The sequence below is a fragment of the Dendrobium catenatum genome, unplaced genomic scaffold (assembly GCF_001605985.2).
Source record: "Dendrobium catenatum unplaced genomic scaffold, ASM160598v2 fragScaff_scaffold_998, whole genome shotgun sequence".
NCBI lineage: Eukaryota > Viridiplantae > Streptophyta > Magnoliopsida > Asparagales > Orchidaceae > Dendrobium > Dendrobium catenatum.
The window spans coordinates 184,815-207,377 of record NW_021319460.1 but is presented as its reverse complement, the minus strand read 5'-3'; the positions used below and the strand labels follow the sequence as shown (position 1 = coordinate 207,377).

The 22,563-nt window shown below is 38.0% G+C and overlaps 1 protein-coding gene across 4 annotated transcripts in view; it reads right to left on the bottom strand.

The window, feature by feature from the left end:
* LOC110106676 (protein ENHANCED DISEASE RESISTANCE 2-like) overlaps nucleotides 1-22,563 on the bottom strand; it is a 105,637-nt gene that overhangs the window by 63,888 nt on the left and 19,186 nt on the right. For 3 of the 4 annotated variants that reach the window (XM_028697786.1, XM_028697788.1, XM_028697787.1), the window contains 4 exons: nucleotides 2,760-2,846; nucleotides 1,213-1,257; nucleotides 287-427; nucleotides 99-194 (listed from right to left, as the gene is read on the bottom strand). In XM_028697786.1, coding sequence (XP_028553619.1) covers nucleotides 99-194; nucleotides 287-427; nucleotides 1,213-1,257; nucleotides 2,760-2,846 — 369 coding nt within the window. The remainder of the gene's footprint in view (nucleotides 1-98; nucleotides 195-286; nucleotides 428-1,212; nucleotides 1,258-2,759; nucleotides 2,847-22,563) is intronic. The other variant, XM_020836635.2, reaches the window with a different exon arrangement.

Below are 22,563 nucleotides of genomic sequence, written 5' to 3'. Positions count from 1 at the left end.
ATCTCATTATCCAACTTATGCTATGATGACATTTCAGTTATCAAAGAAATCCAAGAAACCATTTTGTGTTATATATAACCTATTTCTTTTTTTCTTACTTCCAAGTATTTTGGTCCATGAATATAGGTACAATCAACTGCTTTTCCTAGTAAGCATCGGGTGCTTCCTACAATTAGACGAACTTTCCAAGAACCCTGAAAAAAAAAAGAAGCTGGATACATGTCAACAAGGCCTGGCACGAAACATAGAATCAGCGCAATTAATAGAAGAAAATACAAAATATAACCTTAGGAACAGAGAGGATTAGCTTGAATCTACTGTTTCGGAATTCATCATCACCATCAACAAAACGTTGCAGCAATGACCCAGAAACCAGTGGTTTTGACACAAAATAAAAGACCATACTGTAATGGGTTGAACCTGGAACCTGCAAAATAAGAGGTTATTCTATTATGATAAACAAAGGACCTACGTAAACAACTACAACTAGAGGGGGCAAAAAATTTAATTTTAGAATAGCAGCAAGAATTTTGGGAAGCTGCAGCTTGAATGAAACATAGCAATAACTAAAAAGGAAGATCTCTGTTGAAGGTTAAAATACGAGGAAAAATCCCTATTTCCAAAATGGAGCTCTCACCAAATTATGAAGATATTTTTTATAGAGTAAACGCTTCGCCAAATTTTCAGAGAAAGCATTCATAAAAAGGTAGAAGGATTGGTAGATTTGAAATTTTAAAAGTAAAAATAGTTAAAAAAAAAACAAGAATATCTCAATGTTGAAATTCAAGCACCAAATTTGGTACTCTGCGAGTAAAGAAACAATAAAAACAGTATCCACTTATTTTTCCTTAAACATAGAGAAATAAAGAGGTTGTTCAAAATTTTATGTTGAACGGATTGCATTTCTGAGTCTAAATTGGGCAAGGGTATCTTCTTTCGGACTACCCAAGCTAGAAAGCTCAAGTATTCATAAACCTAATTAACTCAACCAAGCCTAATAAAAAAAGATTCAGGCTCAAAACAATAGTTTGATTTTTAGGCCGGTCAAAACTTGGTAAATTTAAAATTGTTAAAAGCATTTGGTAATGTTTAATGAATGGATGAAGAGAAGAGTAACATTGTTAGACACGGCAAAAAAATGTGAAGTGACCAAACCAAACCATTAGATTCCCATGTAGGAACGCATAAAGAGAAGAGAAAGAAAATACTCACTTGAACATTTACGACCAAAGTGAACAGTCCCTTCTCAGAGGCAGCCTGTATCAGCAATAAAAGGAAAGAAATTTTCACAAGGTGTAAAAGCAAATGTCACCTTTCCAAAAATAGTTGCATTGCAAGCTGAAGCATTTCTCCATTTATAACGATGAAAAAGAGAGACAGAGGGAGAAAGACATTTAAACACTGAATAAACATATACTCTTATAAACTTGAGGTAAGGATACGTACACCAAACTTGCATAATTATATTAAAAAGATTTGAGAGAAATCCCATAAGAAAGCCTTCTGCCTCAGCAGATTCTTCAAGGTTTGATTCTACACAAGTATGAATTTTTGCATACTTTCCTGACTTCGTAGCTTTGAGAACTTGTTTTCTTTAAAGTAGAATTGTATGCTGCAAGCAATCATATAACAACAGGAAATCCAATAAGCATTCCATTACTTGGTCTCCATCATCTGGAGCACACTGCAGTTAAGGTCCGCTGCAGTTTGAATCAAATAACACCATTGGAGGGCTAAATTTTTTATCATTGGGCATTCCATGAAATGCTAAAGAGTTGATAGTTCAAGGCAAAACAACTTTAGCACTGCTGACCTAAATCTCTAGTAATTGGGGAATTAAAATTTCAAGTTCAGCTGTACGTGTATGTAGTTTATGGCTAAAGTTGGGCCTAAGGTTTATGATTTACAGTTAAAATCTGTTGGACTTGGGCCTCGTAACCTTGCCTGATAAAAAATTAACTGTTTTGCAATCAGTCCATAGAGATCAACACTGCCTCTAACAGACAAGCCCAAATAAGGGTAGGTTGTGGCAGATTTCAGGTAGCCATCTCAAAACTCAACTTCCTTATAGGATGAATATTGCAAAGTCTGCACTCTGAAATTGTTAAAATTATTTACCAAAAGTACAGTTAATGAACCTTGCCACAATATGGAAGGCATAGATGACACGCCAATGGCAAATTGTTTAGTAGTTGCCAAAAAATATTCAAATAACCTGAAACTAAGACCAACACTAAAATACAACTAGTGCTGATGATGGAAAACACTTTCAAGATTATATTTTTCCTGACGATAAGATAATTCTAGAGATAATCTAATGGATGAAACTTCATTTGGCCAGTCACTGAAAGTTTCAAAAAAGGGAAAACGTTAAACTCATTTTTTTTCCTTCAAAAGAATAATTTTGAGGCTAGCATGAAGCAACGGTACTCTTACTACATCTACATGTTAAAGAGAGTATGCAATAATAATATATGATCAGCAAAGGTAAATCTGTAACCACACCATTTCATCTTTTCTAGCCACATAGCAAATTTATTTAAGGCCCAAACAGACAAATAAATCTTAGACAAACGTTTATGACAATAATTTCATCAAATTAAGGGGTTGTTTCGTTGAAAGTAAAATGAGTGTAAAGTAAAGTGAATGCAGGGTTTTTAAAAAATTTAGTATTTCGTTGGATGAAAAAGAAATGCAAAGTAAAGCATAATAAATGTAGTGTAAAATAATTTAGCGTATTTTTTAGGTAAATGGTTCACCGTAAGCAAGCTCAGCCACCACCCTCCGGCCACCTCCACCTTTCGTTGGCCACCACTGCCACCACTGTCGCCACTGCCACCTGCCGGCTGCCATCATCTTTAAACTTTACATCGCATTCAATTTACTTCAATCAAACAAAATGAATTAACTTTACAATCATCCAAACAATTCCAAAGTATTCATGTTACACTGTATTCTTTTTTTTCATTTTTTAGCCAACCAAACAGCTGTTGACATATTTTTTGCATCAACACAAGTCGATTCAAGCCCGATTAGGCTCGATCACACTCGATCGACTAAATTGACCATCGTCGAGCATCAAATAACTTCAATCAAACCCTAATTCGTTGAAATTAAATTTAATCAAATTAAACTCAATTTAATTAAATTAAATTCAATTCGATCCAAATTGAACCCCGTCGAGCCCAATTTGATGCAATTTGGCGCCGATTCAAGTTTAATTTCGCAAAATTAGCTTGATCAGACCCAATCGAACCCAAACCGACCCAAATCGGTTTGAGTCGAGTCAAATTTGGGATCAATTTCAGCCCTAATTGATGAGATCATGCCTAATTTGACTTTCCAAATCAGATTTTTCAATCTAGGGCTGAGATTTTATCTAATTCCCACCCAATTTTATATAAAACTCTTCGTTTTGCGCAAAGGAGCGAGATAGGGGCATTTGGGCGGCGGCCTCTCTGGCTCGCGTGTGTCCCGAATAGGGCAAAAGAAGGAGAGCTGACCGTGTTCTTTGTTTCACCCGTCCCAGAAGAGCAGGAGGAGGCGGGGAGCTCTTCCTGCGATCTCATCCAGTTCGCCGGCTCCTCAAGCGACGGCCCTCCAGGTAGTCCATCTCCAAGCAATCAAGAGAGACAAAGAGGGAGGACGAGAGGAGGCCCTCCTGTGTGCGGCCCTACCTAGCTACCGACCTCATAAGAGGGCCGAACAAACCAGCTTGGGTTCCCTTGCTGTAGTTTCCTTCTCCCTTGGACCAAAAGAGGGAAATATATCTTTGTTTTCCTCCATTTCTCCAAATGGAAGAGCATAGACCTGCCCTTTTCCTTCTCTTGAGCAAAAGGAGAAGTGTAGGAATATAGTAGAGGCACTTGGAGACTGAACACCTGCTGTAGGTGGCTTCTCCCCCTTTCTCTTTCAACTCCGGCAAGTTAGTAGCGAGTTGGAGGCTGTTGGAAGTTTCCAAACAGCAAGAGAGACCTCCGAAACCTCCCAAACAGCGGTTTGAAGACTTGGGAACGCCTTGGACAGCAAAGGGAGCCTCCGGAGCATCTTGGACAGCAGCTCGGAGCTTGGACAACAGCTCAAAGCTTGGATCGGAACTTGGACAGCATCCAAAACTTGGACAGCAGCTTTCGCGCCTTTGGCTAGGCGAGTGGATAGTGGTTTGCGCCGTGACAACCCAGCAAGGTAAAATCCTAAAACTTAGAAAAAAAACCCTAAGGCCCCCCCTAGTCTTTGATGTGTGGTTGACGTCCCCAAGCCATGGTCCCTTAGAAACTTCATTTGTTTGCTTTCCTAAAACCTATGTGCGCTGTCCTCCCCGCAAAACAGCGGAAATCAGGTGATTTCCGTTTGTTTGCTCTCTTGTGAGAGCCAAAGAGGCATGTAATATGTGTAGGGTGGTCGGATTTGAATCCGATGAACCCTCAAATGCATATAATAGCATTCATATTGTGTCCAAATCATCACCCATAACAAACCTAGGCTTCATCATCATAACATCCAAATTTGGAGGCTATGCACTTGACCAAATCAATTGCATGGTGCTTAGGATTTAGATTATGTCAAAATTGATCTAAATAAAATGTCGTGGGTCTCTTTCTCTAAGGATTGCATGCTTTTAAAATTGTTGGGAGACCATTAAGCATGTTCATTTGATTTATGGGACTATCTTAGGGTAAGAATGGGTTTACAAAGACCCATAAGCCAAACCCTCATGCATTTTTGAATTACTTAAACATGCTTTGCATCTCTTAATTCTCATGGATAAGAATTGATAGTCTCTACAAGTCAGTGAATATCTAATGAATGTGCTTGGTTGGAAATAATATCGTTGACAATCGATCTTTGTTGAGTTTCCCATAGATCTTTGTTGTAAACCCCACAATGTTTATGACCAACCAAATACATGATTGATCTTTTCACTAAATTCAGAGCACATAAGTGATAATCAATGTGGGTTTACATCCACCACACTTGGGATTTGGAAATTAACTAAATGGGCTTATCTAACCTTGAAGTGGGCTTGAGATATGGCATGGGCCCTCAAAGGCTCATGAGCCCTCATGCTCAAGTTTACCTAACTCCATTTATGTGTTTTTTTCAAATACAATCATTGAATGCAATGATTAAAATCCTTAGAGATTGAAACCTCACATCAATGTTTTAATAAACCAAGTCCTATCAAAATTGATCTTTAGGATCTCCCTGGAAAACCTTCAATCACCATTCATGACAAATTTGATTAGATTGTTCTTAGAAGCTTTAGGTATGTTTTCATGCTTAACATGAGTCAAAATCATGCTTCCTAGACCTCTTGCTAGGATCACTAACTTCCAGATTATCTAGATCATGTCAAAATTGGTTTAGAGACCTCTCCTAAAACCTTAGGAAATTAATTCTTCCCTCTCCTAATTGAGTCCAAAACACTCTAAAAGACATAGGGAAATTCCTTTCAAATGCGCATCTCCTCTTTCCATGAGTCCAAAACATTTATGGGGAAATGGGGAATTCTCTTTCTCATGCACATCTCCTTTCAAACTTGATGCTTAGAAATTCCTCAAAGTTCTAAGCTCTATGTTGCATTAGTTCCAACAAGTATAAAGAGCTTTCTTTCAAATGATCCTTTCTCCCCTAGTGCATACTTGTTAACGACGAACGGCGCACCAAGTCGCAAAAGTCCCTTTGGAGCCATGACGCATAGTGCACAGTGCGACACGCGCCTTTTTGAACATGGCGCAAACTAAATAAGAATTATAAAATAATAAGCATGAATATGAAATATCATTAAAAATGAAATACAAGCTATCATAATAATGAAAGACAACCAAAACTTAATACAAGTTCGAGTCAGAAATATCCCAATATCTTATAATTCAAATATTACAATCATTTTTTTAAGGTCAAATAAGAATTTAATCTACTCTTCTTAAGAATCATCATCATCAACAAATGTTAAAAAAGCTTCATTATCTTCATCAGCAATGTCTCCTATTTCAAAAGCCTATTCATCACCCTCCTCATCCTCATTCTCAATAGCAACATCACGCCTAATTGAAAATTCCTTCTCCTTCCCATATTCCCCTCTTGTGAATTTTGAATTTCCCCTCCCCCTTAATTGCTTTCATAATCAAGCTCTAGCAAATTTGGAAAGTAAATTAAGAGGAGTTATATTTGATTTGAAATTCAAATTTCAAATCGCTCCTCTTTTCATACCAGTTTGGGAGTTACTTAATATAATTAATTCTGAAATTAAAATCAGAATTTTAATTATATTAATTTAATCATATGTGGTCCCCACCTACTCAAAACCTAAAGCCACATCACCCCCTTTACATGGCCGGCCCCCTCTCTCCCAATCTCCCCTATTAATTTTCTTAATTGCACCTTTAATTCCTTCCCTCCTAATCTTAATTTCAAATTCAAAATTCTGAAATTGAAATTAAGAACTCTCCAATTTCGGAAATCTGAATTAAATTTCAGATTTTAAGTTTTTTCCCCCATAGCTCCACCCGCCCGTATCCTCCTCTCCAACCCGTGACCCCCCCTCCCTCCACTTGCTCACGGCTTGCTCTCTCATCTCCCCTCTTTGTCTCCCCTACTCGGACCTCGAATTTGAATGGGGACTTGTGTTCGACGCCCACGATAATCTCGACATCCTACGATCGCCATTCTTCAACGCGGGATTTGACTTTGACAACGACATCGTTGGAGCTTACTTGGATCGGATCCTCCCCACCCTCGTGCACGTCATCGACAGACAAAGTCTAGACTACGAGTGGACCATCGACGGCCGACCTTCCACGCCACCTCCACATCCTACGCCTTCCTCTCCATCACTACAGATCGCCGGCATCGTCTACCTCGGAGTGGTCTCATTCCTTGTGTGGTTCTTCTTCCTCCGACAACCCTAGACATAGAAGAGTGAGCTTAAGCCTCCAGGTGAGACAATCGCTTTGTTAACCGTCGGATTCTAGTTGTCTTTTCATTGTCATTACTTTTAATTGACGTCGTTATTTTATCGATCTTGCTAATTTAGTTGTAACAACATGCCTAGACTTGGTTGAAATCTAAGATCTTTTTTTGAAGTATCAATTGTGAGAATCATCAAGATTGTACTATCATTACTTTAACGAGCTTCTATTAATTTTCTAAGATTCAATTCCTGGTTTCACATCATTATGTGGTCCAATAACCTCGATATACTTGCAAAATAATTCAAACATTTTCACAGCATTTTTGGAGAAAGAACTAGCATCAATTGACTCTATAAATGCGCTACCTCTTGGACAATTAACAAGAAAATTGATTAAGCTTTTCCCATTTCTCGACATCCATCCATCTGCCATTACAGAACAACATATCGTATACAATCTTCTTGATGACGTCATAATAGCTCATGTGTATGTCCAACCTCTTTCTTCAAACAAGTAACTCGTATCTCATAATAAATAGGAGGTTTTATACCATGTCCAAACTGTTCAAGTGCCTCCACCATAGCAAAGAAACTATCATATTTTACAGCATTAAATGGAATATCAGCATCGTACATCCATCTACTGAACACTTGAATAGCCCTCTCCTTCATTTCTTTTTTAGCTGCATCCATTTCTTTACTAAACTAACCCTTTCTATGCTTTACTACATCTTCAGGATTTAGTGTAAAAAAAGTATCCAACGGACCTTTAGGTCGTGATGTTTTGAAGATAGAAGTAGATATCGAACTTTGACTAGATGTGTTAGATTTAATTGTCTGCAATATTTTGGATGGTCCAGCACCTAAAATATCATCTGTCATCACATCAAAGTCTTCTCCTTCTTCTCCAACAAGGTTGACATTTGATGTGTCATTAAACTGTTCCTTTAAATCCTTTTTTCTTCAACATGGATGGCTTAATTTCAGACTTCACATGCTCGGGATAGTTAGAGCACGACCTTGCATTCCTAAAACCCCCAACAAGGTGTTGTTTGTGGCATGTAATTCCTCCTTTTGTTCTTTTACCAAAAAAATGCATGTCACACTATTGTTGTCAGATTCATTTATCGGAATATCATATTTTCATGCTGGATCTTTTTTTAAAGATTGAACTGAATCTGACATTTTATGATCACCTAAAAGCAAACAAATTCAAATACTTCATATGTCAATAAATTTTTTTTAACAAACTTTTCAATAAAATATTGAATTTATCTCATAAATAATCCTACATGCTACATAAAAAATCCTTCCAATGAGGCCTTTATGTTACAAACTAATCACTTATAGACATTTATGTATATGTTCATACTTCATATCCAAATTGTTAGCAATGTGTCATCCACAAACTTCAATCTTAAATCAATTGAAATATGACAATTGATAAATCTTATCCCATCATATGCATTGTTCATTTGTTTGATTATTTCTGAAATAATTGATCAAAATAATATAATTTAATTAATTGAAATATGCCATAATCCATCATATAAGAACATACATTCAAATTCAAGTTACCTCCAATAAATATTGTTTCCCTGATGCATACATCTTAGTAGTTTGCTATCTCTTTACAAATTTAATTTGGAAAGTATCTTTCAATTCAACATGAAGAGCACGAACTCTAACACAATTAAATCATCATTAATGATAATAACCTTAATGGAAATCAATCCATTACAATCACTATTGACATTAACAATTTTATCTTTGAACTATCTCCATGACTATATCAACCTCATTCATATTCTCAACCTCATTCACTATATAAAAGGTTGGATACTTGGATTTAACTCATAGACTTCTTAAATAGGAGCAAAAGTAGTCACGTAGTCAAAAGCAATGAAAATTGAAGTCAAAGCTAACAAGTACGATTAAAAAAAGATGGTATTTTAAGAATATATATTTACTTGAATTTTTTTACATAACTTTGTACTAAAAAAATAATTCATCATTAAACTCGGAAAATCCAGACGAAACAGAGCTCAAAACGGCGACAAAAAAGAACAAACCCACTGCATTAAAAGCTCTTACTCTCCTACCCACTTACCTTCATTGGAATCCTCTGTATCCTCTTGGCGAGCTCCCTCAAATGTGTATCTCTAATCCTCTCCACCTCCTTCGGACGAACTCGGCGGAATCACCGATTGGATTCTGCAGAGAAGCCTGTGATATGTATTCGGCTAAAGGCACGAGCAAACGGCGACATAAGCAAACTGCGAAATTAGCGACCGGATTCGGCGGAGAGAAGCAGGTGGATTCGACGGAAGCAGAGAGGTTTTTCGTGAAATTAGGGCAGCCTTGTGCTACGAGTCAATAAGTATAAAAAATATATAAGCATACAAAATACATAAGTATATTATTTTAATATAAAAATAAATAAATTTAAAAAATATTAATAAGTATACAAAATATTACTAAACATAATTTGGCGCTCTATTTTGCGCCTTGTGCGACGAGTCATGGCGCACATGTGGCGCATATAGCACGCGTTATTTTAACCACCTGCGCCGCGCCATGAGCATTGCGCCGTAGGTGCGCCGCGCCGTGCGCTATAGCGCGCGTTATTTTGCGCTATTGACAACTATGCCCTAGTGTAATCTTTTGGAGCTTTCTTTAAGTTTTAAATATTTCATTACACATATCACTAAGACTTTAGGACCAAATCCTAAGTCATTTTTTCAGTTGTTGATGACACAAAAGTAACAAGTGAACCTCTCCCATTCAAGTCTCCTAATCATGTCAAAATTGATTTAAGAATCCTTTTCAAAGCCCTAAGGTGTATCCTTTCCTTCTTCAATGAGCCCAAAACATTTGCAGGAAGGTAGGAAGTTCTCTTCCTTATGCCCATTCCCCTCATGCATGGTAGTTGGAGCGTTCCCAAGGCTCCAATTATTTTGTTGCATGAGTCCTAGTGTATATTAGAGGTTTCCTTCATAGGACCTCCCTCTCATGCATGAATAATTCGGAGCATCTCAACTCACCAAACATTTCATCGCATAAGAAATCATGTTACTCTCTTGTTTGTTGAAAACATAAAATCAACAAACAATCACCTCTTGCATGCATGATTACTTGGGACCTCAAAAGTCTCCAAACATATCATTACATGAATAATTTGGAGCTTAGGGTCAAATCCTAAGCTACCTCCTTCATTTATTGAGTCACAAAACCAACAAATGAGTATCTATCTCCATTCACTTGACTTCAAAGAGGTGAATGATCATATCTCTTTGAATACCAAATATTCAAAGAATATTTATAAAATTTTGTAACTCTCAAGTTACATCTTCTTCTTTCAACCCCAAAGCTGTAGGAAGTTTATCAAATCATTTATTCGTTGGAACACAAACCAATGAGTAATCCTCTAGACATAGGATTCAAATCATAGTCATCCTCATTTGCATAGCCCAAAATTAAGCAAATGCTCAAATTCCTTTGAGTACCAAATGCTCAAAGAAATTTCACCATTTACTTAGTCTAAATCAAGTAAGCGGTCCTCTCTCCTTGAACATAAATGTTCAAGGAATAATCACCAACATGCAATTCATAAATTACATATCAGCTCATTTTTTCTATAACTCAAGGGTCATAGGAAAACTATCTCATTCTCCTAAGACTCCAAAATTATGAGAATGTACATCCCCTTTGAAATCAAATGTTCAAAGAATGTTCATGGGGTTGTAACTTTCAAGTGTGCATCCCTTCTCCTCCATCCCTCCAATCCAAATTGGAAGAATGAATCCCCCTTTTTGGACACCAAACATTCAAAGAAACTCCTCCGATTTATAATCCCTAAGTTGCACTTTGGGCTACTTCTTTTCGTACAAGCCTAAATTGTAGGAAACCTCCAAATTCCTCTCTGTTTGCCTAGTTTCAAATTAAGCAAATGAATGTTTCTCTTTGAACATCAAATGTTCAAGGAACATTCATGGATTTGCAACCCATAAGTTACATGTTCCTTCCCTCATTTCTACAACTCAAAAGTTGTAGGAAATCACATCATTCTCCTATCCCAAACTAAGGGAGTGCACTTCCTCCCTCTTTGGACAACAAATGTTCGAAGAACTTTCATTGGTTTGCAATCTCTAAATTGCATCTCTCATTTTCTTCTCTACAAACCAAAATGGTAGAGAATTTTCCTCTTGTCAACAACCTAAAAATTGTATGAACTTTCATTCTCATAACCCAAATTTGGTGAATAAGTTCCTCTTTGGATATTCGAAAATCCAAGAGATCCTTGATGTGTAGCACAAATCTTAAATCTACACATCATTCTCTTATGTTTCCTTAATCTAAATTTAGCAAACTAAATGCTTATCATTGAACATAAAAGTTCTATAATAATTTCTCTTGATTTATAGTATTAAAGTTACATATTTTCCTCACCTATTAGGCTAAAATCAATAGGTGGCTCACTTTTATTTGCCTAATTCAAACAAGCAAATAAAACCAAACTCCTTAAATACAAAAATTCAAAGAGACATCCTTTTGAATTGTAGCCTCAAAACTACTAATCTCCCCCTCACTTCTATACGTTCCAAAGGCCTTAGAATATGTCATACCATAGCCCAAAAGCAACAGGTTCCCGCTCCTCCTCCAACTCCAAAGTTGTAGGATATTTCCCCTCTCTTTATCTCCAAAAGCTAAACGGAGTTCTCCAACATTTAGCTTTTGATGTTGGATTCTTGCATTCTCTTCTTATCTCCAAAGGCTAAGGAGAATTCCTCAATATGTAGCCTAAAAGCTATATGTTTGACACAATTCTTAAACCCAAAATCTACGTAATCATTTTAATTTAACCAAATTGAGTGATCTCTCCTATGATATTTAAAATGCTAAATACATAGATGTCTTTTAAGAGTTATCCTTTCTGTTGGAATTCATCCTATTATATTGGAAGAATTTCGTAAAGTCCTAAGTGCAACCCTTATGCATGTCTACCTCACCCTATTAAGTAGACACTTCTTTTATCTAAACACTAAGAGAGCTTCAAAGCACCTAAAAAATCACTTAGATTCATTTTGATACAATGATCAATTACTCCCTCAAAAGGTGGCATGCCTACATCATTATATCTTAGGATTCATAAATAACACACTTGCCCAAAAGCAAACAGTTGTTACTTTATGAGTTCTTGATAACCCTCATAAATATGAAAAATTTAAAAATCAAATAAAAATTTTAAGTCACAAATAACTTAAAGTGAAACCACCCTTGGATAAAAATTAAATATCTTCATTCCAAAATAAAACTAAACACCTTTAGTGTGACATACCACACAAACCTCACACACTTAGATGCACAGCCCCTAGGCATACTAGGACTAGGATTTTTCTTTTTTATGACATGTAATTGATGATTTGGTGTGATTGCCCTTAGATTGTCTATATTGTAAGCACTTGCCTTAAGTGGATAGTGTAGAAATATACATGTTCTTCTTGGAGGTGGTCATATCTAAAAGGGGCGGTATAAATCATAAATAATAAATTGTTTGCATGACAGGTGCTGTTTAAAACCCCCCAAAAGATATGGTCAATAGGGTAGAAGCAGGTGTTTGACATTCTAAAGCTAAATAAAATTTTGGATATAATGCTTTATTATAAAAACTGCTTCTAATCCATTGCAGGTTTGAGTCTTTTATATTTTTTAAATATATTTGATAGAAGTATGAATTGTATCAAACTTATGGGGGTTTGGAGCAAAAGAATGAAGTTGATTAAAAGGATGTACCCGCCAAAGGTGAAGCCCTATATCCATTCAGAAATCAAAAGCTTGAAGAATCCCCCCACAAGTAGAGTCTATAAATTTAACTGGGATGTACAATGGCAAACAATTCAACTGTCAAATCTGATTGTGATAACTTGGACTCTATTTACATTCCCTGTATTTGATTTATAAATATAAGTATGTGTTTATTGTTTACTGAGTGTGCAATAAAAAAGCATGTCTTTTTTCTAAGTTTCTTTCCTTGCCTTTGCTAGGGTGTGGCATGGATTGTTTGATGTGGTAGGCTCTTAGGACAAAATAAGTTTTCTACTTCTTAACATGTAAATAATCTAAAAAAATAAAATTAAGCTCCATGATTTCATAATAAAAGAAAATTATATTGCACCCTTTCAAGGAGCCAAGTTTTCCAAATTTAAAACAAATATGCATAGCCAAATATGTCTCAAATAGAAAAGTCCTCACTTAAGGATTAGATAAATAAAATCTACTTTTTTGTGAGTCAGCATCAATCATTAAAAAAGCGGACGAGACGTCCACATTGAGTCACGCCTCAAGTCGAGACGGAAGTCATGCGTATCGGGGCTTACGCCATGAACCATCCAGCGAAGCCTACGATTTTTTCGCACGAGGTGTACGCATCAGAGCGTAAAGCCTTGAGGCAGTACGAGACACCGCCTCGAAATTTTTTCTTTGGTAAATATATAAATACGACGCAGCCGATTCTATTCACGTATTCACATAAAGGATTAGGGCTTCCTGTGAGAATTGAAAGGCGAACTAGAGGCGAAGCAGTGAGGGAAAGAGACGAAGCCGTGAGTGTAGGAGATGAAGTCGGAAGGAGACGACGCAGGAAACGAAGCCAAAAGTAATAACAGTTTCGAAACCAGGAAACAAAGCCGAAGTTGTGAGTGCAGGAAACGTTCAGACCTCGATTAGGTCGGAAGAGCAGGTGAGCGGTGTTGTGGGCCTTGACTTTGACGTGTAGAAACGAAAGCTTGAATAACTCCTGATTCAGCTTTCTTTCATTCGTCCGCTCAGTACATGCTCGGTACTGAGCAGGTACATGCTCGGTACTGAGCAGGTACATGCTCGGTACTGAGCAGGTACATGCTCGGTACTGAGCAGGTACATGCTCGGTACGGCTCAGTACATGCTCGGTACTGAGCAGGTACATGCTCAGTACCGAGCCAATACCGAGTAAGAATATACTCGGTACCACTAGGTATATGCTCGGTATTGAGCCAGTACCGCTCGGTACCAAGCAAGTATATGCTCAGTACTGAGCGATACATGCTCGGTACCAAGCCAGTACCGCTCGGTACCGAGCATTATTAGCTCGGTACAGTTAGGTACATGCTCAGTATCTTTTCATACAAATAACTTACGAATTTCAAAATTACTTTTACAATAAAATTTTGTTCCGGGGGCGCTGCCCCCGAAAACACCCATAGAGGTGCTGCCCTTGACCTCGCAACCTGACCAGGCAGGTCGAACCCGTCAGGGGCTAGCGCCCCCTTGGACTCCCGGCAGACCGATATATTATTGTATTCATATTGTCTTATTATTGATAGTACAAATAATTATTAAAAATATGTCCTATTGTTGATTTTATGTTGTGATTATTTATTTTTATAAATTATTAGCATGACTAGTGACACAAGAAGGAAAGATCCTACATGAAAATATGAAACTCAAGTTAAAGTGTCAGGCGAAGGTGCAAAGATGGCATATGTTTACATGAAATGTAATTTTTGAGAGAAACGCATAACTGGTGGCGTCAAGAGGTTGAAGGATCATCTAGCCTGCACTCATGTCAATGTGGGACCATGTGCAAAAGTACCTAATGAGGTGAAAAAGGAATGTACATATTATTTAAAGAAGTTTGGCACCACAAAGGAGGTCACACAAAGAAATATGGAAGAGATGATAGGAAACTCTTCTTACTATGGATCACAGCATGAAGGTTCCAGTAGTGGAAGCCATCAAGTTTCTTCTAACCGAGGCACTCAGTGTGAAAGTCATTTTTCCTTCCAGGTTCGTCCGGACGAAGTTTTTCCTTCCAGATTCGTCTGGGACGATCGGTTCAAAATCAGGTGACAGAGAAGTTCGTCCCAGGACGAAGTAGGGTTCGTCCGTACGAAATTGTCCAGAGAGCAACTCGTCCTGGAACGATAACTATTTCATCTGAATGAAATTCGTCCAGTGGGCAAATCGTCCCAGGACGATTTTGGATCGTCCAGGACGATCTGCATGGATATATATGGAAATGAGATCTTTTTGAATAGAGAAAAAGCTAGGAGAGAGAAAGTCGAAGGAAAAAAGGAAGAAAAGTAATTTTTGGGCAACTTCGGTCCGTTTTCCTCCGTCGCTGTAGTTGGAAAAGTTGACCGACTCGAGGTAAGGCACATTCCGTCTTTCTCAATTTTCAGAAACAAGAATTTTGACGACTTTTCTGTCTCGAATTTTATTTTCGTTAGCGAATATTTGGTATCATTTCGCACTGATGAACTTTTTACAACGTAACTTTTGGTATGTTTCTGAGATGATATTTGTGCACGTTTTGAATATTTTTTGAAAGATTTTTTTCGGGTATTTGAATTTCTACGGCGTTTTAATCGAGCTACGAATTATCAGGATGTTGAAAAATGTTGCTTCAGTATAATGAAAGTCTTATAATGATGTTTTGTATTATCTGTGGTAAATTTGTAAATTTCTGAATATGTGAATTCTATGTAAATTTCATTATGCCGCTGACAATTTTTCTAACGAAATCTGATTTTCTAAATTGAATGCTTTGATGTGATGTGATATCAGAAAGGAGTTATAAGGGGCCAGAATCCTTTGAGATTCTGTCTGTGTGAGAGAAATCTGAAAAGAAAATAAGTTCTGTTTTGAAAATTCTGTATATCTGTTCTGTTCTGGTGCTATAAGCACAAAGAGAGGCATAAGAGGTCAGAATCCATTGAGATTTTGTCTATGTCAGGGAAGGAAGGCATAAGGGGCAAGAATCCGTTGAGATTCTGTCTGGATCAGGGATATCTGATTCTGATGTGTGAAATGTGATTTTATCTGATTTGAAATCTGTTCTGTACGCTTCTATTTGTTCTGTACGATTCTGTCTGTTCTGTAAAATTGACTTGATTATTCTGTTATGTAAGCTGAATCCAGTTCTTCTGTTCTGTTTAGTGATTTGATTTCTGTTTGATCAAGTATCTGTTATGTCTGTTCTACGATTTCTGTACCATTATCTGATTTCTGTACGGCTACTATTCTGATATATTTTTTGTTGTAAATTTCTAGAGATTTTGATTGGCGATTGTAGTCTTGCTGAGTTGTTAGCTCATCCTTGTTTTTTGTGTGGTTTTCAGGTTCTGGGAAAGTGAAAGAAGTCTTGGACTAGCAGTTTTGTGTCTGATCAGTGATTAGGTATTTTGTACTTTTGATTTTTGTACAGTCATGACTTTTTTGTTCTGTTCTGTCTATCGATAGCCATGCACTGTATTGTACATGATTATTTTGATGAAAGAGAGAAAAAAATGATAGATGAACTGTTCTATATATTTGGAAGTTAAAGTGGCTCTATGTTTTCTGTTCTGTATGTTTGAAACTTGAAAGAATGTTTGAAACAAATTCCAAAACTAGATCCTGGATTTTCAACATCCGTCGCGGCCCGACGCGAAAGGATTCGTTCCGGTCGGGTTGGGTCGTGACAAATCTTTAGTGGTATCAGAGCAATGGCTTTGGAATTTGGATTGTAAGACAGAGCTATAGGAATTGATCTGTGAGTCTGTCGGAGTCGTTCTGATTTGTTTGGATTTTTATTCTTTTATTTTATGTGCATAGTTTTCTGTGTGATTATAGATCTTCCAGACCCAGATATGACTGATGGGCAGAGTGTTAGTCAAGCAGCTCCTGTGAATAGTTCTGCCCTAGTGATTAGTTCTGATACAGTTTCACAGTTTCCTATATTGGTTGTTCAAATGATGAGTGAGACTCAGAATAGAGCATTTACTGTTCGATTTGAAGATGTAGATAGACATCTACAAATATTTCTGAGATTGAAGCCTCCGAGATTTGAGAGCACTGTTGAGCCCAGAGCAGCTGAGGGTTGGTTGAGAAGGTTGGAGAAGACATTCGACGGTATGCAATATCCTCCGGACAGAAAGGTACCGTTAGGAGTCTTTCTGTTAGATGGTGAAGCTGAGCGCTGGTGGATGGGCCAGCATGAGGAGAAATTCCGAGGTAAATTGAATTCTCTGATTACTTGGGAAGAATTTTTTGAAGTATTTCGATCGTGGTTTATACCTCCTTCTGTAAGACAGCAAATGCAGGAGAATTTTCTAAGGTTGGTTCGGGGGAGCAGGACAGTTTTGCAGTACAAGGCAGAGTTTACTACTTCAGCCCGATATGCTCCGCAGCTGGTGAGTACTTCTACTGAGAAGTGCTATAGATTTCTGAGAGGACTACGAGATAGTCTGAGGTAGCCCCTGGTATCATTTCATATTTCTGATTTCTTTGAGCTTGTTGAGAGAGCTCGTCTGATAGAGAATGATCTGATTGCTACTCAGTAGCGGTGGACTGCTAGTAGGAAGAGATTCAGTGGGGATGCTCCTGGTAGTGGGTTTTCTGGAAAGAAGAGATTTGCAGCTGGAGACTCCAAGAGGAGTGGACAGTCGGGATCCACTACAGTTTCTGGTAGTGACAGTGTGACTAGTTCTGGTTCAATTAGTGGGGCACCTGTGTGCCAAACTTGTGGACGACGACATTTTAGCCAGTGCTATAGGATGACTGGTCAGTGTTTTAGAAGTGGTCAGCCAGGACATCGGATTGCAGAGTATCCACAGGCCAGATGTGATCGTTTGAGTCCAGATCAGATAGTTTTGTTAGACCTACAGGAAGACCGAGGACAGTTCCTCCACGTACTATTCCTGAGGGATCATTTGGTAGAACTGGTGGTTCGGGTTCTGTGGCGAGGAGACCAGCTAGTGGTGATCAGAGGGAATCTGGTAGTTCTGTAGCTCCAGCTCCAGTTCAGCCACGTGTGTATAGTTGAATCAGCAAGAGGCTCGAGATGCTCCGGATGTGGTGACAGGTACGATTTTCATTTCCGAACACCCCTGTCGTGTTTTGTTTGATTCTGGAGCCAACCACTCGTTTATTTCTGAGCGTTGTTTTGATGCTTTGCATCTGAAATCTGTTACGCTACCGGTTTCTCTTTCTGTTCTTTTGCCGGCTGGGAATAAATTGATTGCTCGGAAGTTTTATTTCTATGAGATTGATATTTCTGGCAAGAAGTGAAAATTGTGTTTGATCTTGTTGTCGATTTCTTCATATGATGTGATTTTGGATATGGATTGGCTGAATCTGTATGAGGTTCAGATTGACTGTTTGAAGAAACAAGTTAGCTTGTTTGTGGATAGAGAAAGATGTGTATTTCAAGAGTTAAGATAAGTTTTATCCTATTTGATTTCTGTGTTGGAAGTTAGAAGAATGTGGAAGAAGGGCTGTTCGGCGTTTTTGGCATCAGTACGGGATATGAATGTAGATTCGGGTTCTATTTCTGATATCCCGGTCGTACGAGATTTTTCAGATGTATTTCCTAAGGAGTTGGCTGGGTTACCTCCGGATAGAGATGTTGAGTTCTGTATTGATGTATTTCCGGGTACAGCTCTGATATCTAAGGCTCCGTAAAGGATGGCACCGAAGGAACTTTCAGAGTTGAAAGCTCAGCTCTAGGAGTTGGTGGATAGAGGATTTGTTCGTCTTAGTGTTTCTCCTTGGGGAGCACCTGTTCTGTTTGTGAAGAAGAAGGACGGGACAATGTGTAGGTGTGTTGACTATAGAGATCTGAATAAGCTCACTATCAAGAATAAGTATCCGTTGTCACGGATTGATGATTTGTTTGAGCAGCTGGCTAGATCTTCTGTATTCTCGAAGATTGATTTGAGATCTGGATACTATCAAGTGAAGGTAAAGGAAGATGATGTGATGAAGATAGCTTTCAGTACTCGGTACGGGCACTACGAGTTTTTGGTTATGCCATTTAGGGTAACCAATGCATCTTTTGTTTTTATGGATCTGATGAACCGAGTGTTCAAGGAGTACCTGGATTAGTTTATGATTCGGGTATATTCTTCTTCTGAGGAAGATCATGCCAGACATTTGAGGAGGGTGTTAGAGACTTCGAGGCAGCATTAGTTGTATGTTAAATTCTCCAAATGTGAATTCTGGCTGAAGAGCATTTCTTTTCTGGGTCATATGGTGAGCAGCGAATGTATTTATGTTGATCCCCAGAAAATTCAAGATGTTGCAAATTGGCCAAGGCCAACTACGGTATTTGAGATACGTAGTTTCTTGGGTATGGCCGGATATTATAGAAAGTTTATGAAGGGATTTTCTCAGATTTCTGCACCTCTGACGAGACTGACTCAGAAATCAGTAGCTTTTATTTGGTCACCGGAGTGTGAAGCTAGTTTTCAGAAATTGAAGGATTGTTTGACTTCTGCTCCAGTGCTCCGTCAGGTACGGAAGGATTTCAGGTCTTCAGTGATGCTTCACTGAAAGTATTGGATTGTGTTCTGATACAGCATGATCAGGTAATAGCTTATGCTTCAAGACAATTGAAACCACATGAAAGAAATGACCCGACACATGATTTGGAATTGGCTGCAGTTGTAATTGCTTTGAAGATTTGGCGTCACTACTTGTTTGGCGTCAAGTGTGAGATCTTTACGGATCATAAGAGTTTGAAGTACATATTCACTCAGAAGGATCTGAATCTGAGGCAAAGAAGATTGCTCGAGTTGATCAATGATTATGATCTGACGATTCAATATCATCCTGGTAAGGCCAATGTGGTAGCAGACGCTCTGAGCCGGAAGTCTTCTGGATTATCAGGTATTCAGCTCACTTCTGATGAGTATCTGATACGAGATATAAAAAGATTACAGTTGGAGCTGATTTCTTCTACTAGTTCAGATTCTGATGTGTTGACTCAGATGAATGTTCCTTCTTTGGAAGAGAGGATTCATGAAGCTCAAAAGTCAGACGCTGACTATTTGAAGTTGATTGGTCAGATCGAAATTGATAAGAAACCTGAACTACGAATTTCTGATTCTGGTATTATTTTCTGTAATAATATATTGTGGGTTCCTATGGTTGGAGATCTAAGGAAAGCGATTCTGCACGAATCTCATCATTCAGGCTATACTATTCATCCAGAAAGTGGTAAAATGTACGGAGATATGAAGAGTTTATTTTGGTGGCCTGGAATGAAAAAGGATATAGCGGAGTTTGTTTCGAAATGCGAAGCCTGTTGGTTAGTGAAGGCAGAGCATCAGCGACCAGGCGGTCTTTTACAGTCGTTGTTTATCCCTAAGTGAAAGTGGGAGGAGATAACGATGGATTTTGCCATGGGTTTTCCTCAATCAAGGCAAGGACATTATGCAATTTGGTTGATTGTTGATCGATTGACGAAATCTGCACATTTTCTTCCTATCAGACAGACGGATCTGGTGGATAAGTTAGCTCAGGTATATGTGAAAGAAATTATAAGATTGCGTGGCATGCCAAAAGTGATTTTATCTGATAGAGATGGATGATTTACTTCCAGACTTTGGAGAGGTATTCAGCAAGGCTTGGGTACAAAGTTACATTTCAGTATGGCTTTTCATCCGCATACTGATGGACAGTCTGAGAGGATTATTCAAGTACTGGAAGATCTTCTGAGGTTATGTGTTTTGGATTTTGGAGGCAGTTGAGAGGATCATATCCCTTTGATAGAATTTTCTTATAATAATAGTTATCAGTCAAGTATTGGTATGGCACCTTATGAAGTTCTATACGGCAGAAAGTGTAGAACTTCTTTGACTCTGACAGAGGTGGGAGATAGATAAGAAATGGATGTAACTTTTGTGAATGAAACTGTTAAGAAAATCAATCTGATTAAAGAAAGATTGAAAGCTGCACAGGACAGGCAATAGAAGTATTATAATCAGAAGCACATATTTGTAGAATTTCAGGTTGGTGACTTTGTCTATGTCAAAGTCAGTCCGATGAAAGGCGTCAGCAGATTTGGAAGAGTAAGTAAACTCAATCCAAGGTATGTCGAACCTTTTGAGATCATTGAAAGGATTGGAAAAACTACTTATAGATTGTTATTATCTGATCAGATGTCTGATATACATAATGTGTTTTACGTATCCTCGTTGAGAAAATGGATGTCTGATTCTGAAAAGAAATTGTCTGCTGATGATGTGAAGATTCAGAAGAATCTGCAATACAAGGAAGAGCCTGAAAAGATTTTGGCTTATGATGTGCGCAAATTAAGAAGTAAACAGATTCCTTTGGTTAAGATTTAGTGGCAACACAGAATAGCACGAGAAGCTACTTGGGAGGAGTCGGATATGAGACAGTTATATCCGCATCTGTTCTGACTCAGTTTTGTTTTGGAAATGTCGAGGACGCCATTTTTCTGAAGGTGGGGAGATTGTGAAAGCCATTTTTCCTTCCAGGTTCGTCCGGACGAAGTTTTTCCATTCAAGTTTGTCCGAGACGATCAATTCAAAATCAGGTGACAGAGAAGTTCATCCCATGACAAAGTAGGGTTCGTCTGTACGAAATTTGTTCAGAGAACAACTCGTCCAGGAACGATAACTGTTTCGTCTGAACGAAATTCGTCCAGAGGGCAAATCGTCCCAGGACAATTTTGGATCGTCCAGGACGATCTGCATGGATATATATGAAAATGAGATCTTTTTGAAGAGAGAAAAAGCCAAGAGAGAGAAAGTCGAAGGAAAAAGGAAGAAAAGTAATTTTTGGGCGACTTCGGTCCGTTTTCGTCTGTCGCTGTAGTTGGAAAAGTTGACCGACTCGAAGTAAGGCATATTCCGCCTTTCTCAATTTTCAAAAACGAGAATTTTGGCTACTTTTATGTCTCGGATTATATTTCCGTTAGCGAATATTTGGTTTCGTTTCGCACTGAAAAACTTTTTACCGCGTAACTTTTGGTATGTTTCTGAGATGATATTTGTGCACGTTTTGAATATTTTCTGGAAGATTTTTACAGGGTATTTGAATTTCTGTGGCGTTTTAATCGAACTACGAATTATCAGGATGTTGAAAAATGTTGCTTCAGTACATTGAAAGTCTTACAATGATGTTTTGTATTATCTGTGGTAAATTGACAAATTTCTGAATCTGTGAATTCTGTGTAAATTCCGTTATGCCGCTAACGATTTTTCTAACAAAATCTGATTTTCTGAATTGAATGGTTTGATGTGCTGTGATATCAGAAGGGAGTTATAAGGGGCCAGAATCTTTTGAGATTATGTCTGTGTCAGGGAAATCTGAAAAGAAAACAAGTTTGTTCTGAAAATTTTGTATATCTGTTCTGTTCTGGTGCTATAAGCACAAAGAGAGGCATAAGGGGTCAAAATCTGTTGAGATTCTGTCTGTGTCAGGGAAGGGAGGCATAATGGGCCAGAATCCGTTGAGATTCTGTCTGGGTCAGGGATATTTGATATATGATTCTGATGTGTGAAATGTGATTTTATCTGATTTGAAATCTGTTCTGTACGCTTCTGTTTGTTCTGTACAATTCTGTCTGTTCTGTAAAATTGACTTGATTATTCTGTTATGTAAGGTGAATTCAGTTCTTCTGTTCTGTTCAGTGGTTTGATTTCTGTTTGATCAAGTATCTGTTCTGTATGTTCTATGATTTATGTACGATTATCTGATTTCTGTACGGCTACCATTCTGATGTATTATTGGTTGTAAATTTATGGAGATTTTGATTGGCGATTGTAGTCTTGCTGAGCTGTTAGCTCATCCTTATTTTCTGCGTGGTTTTCAGGTTTTGG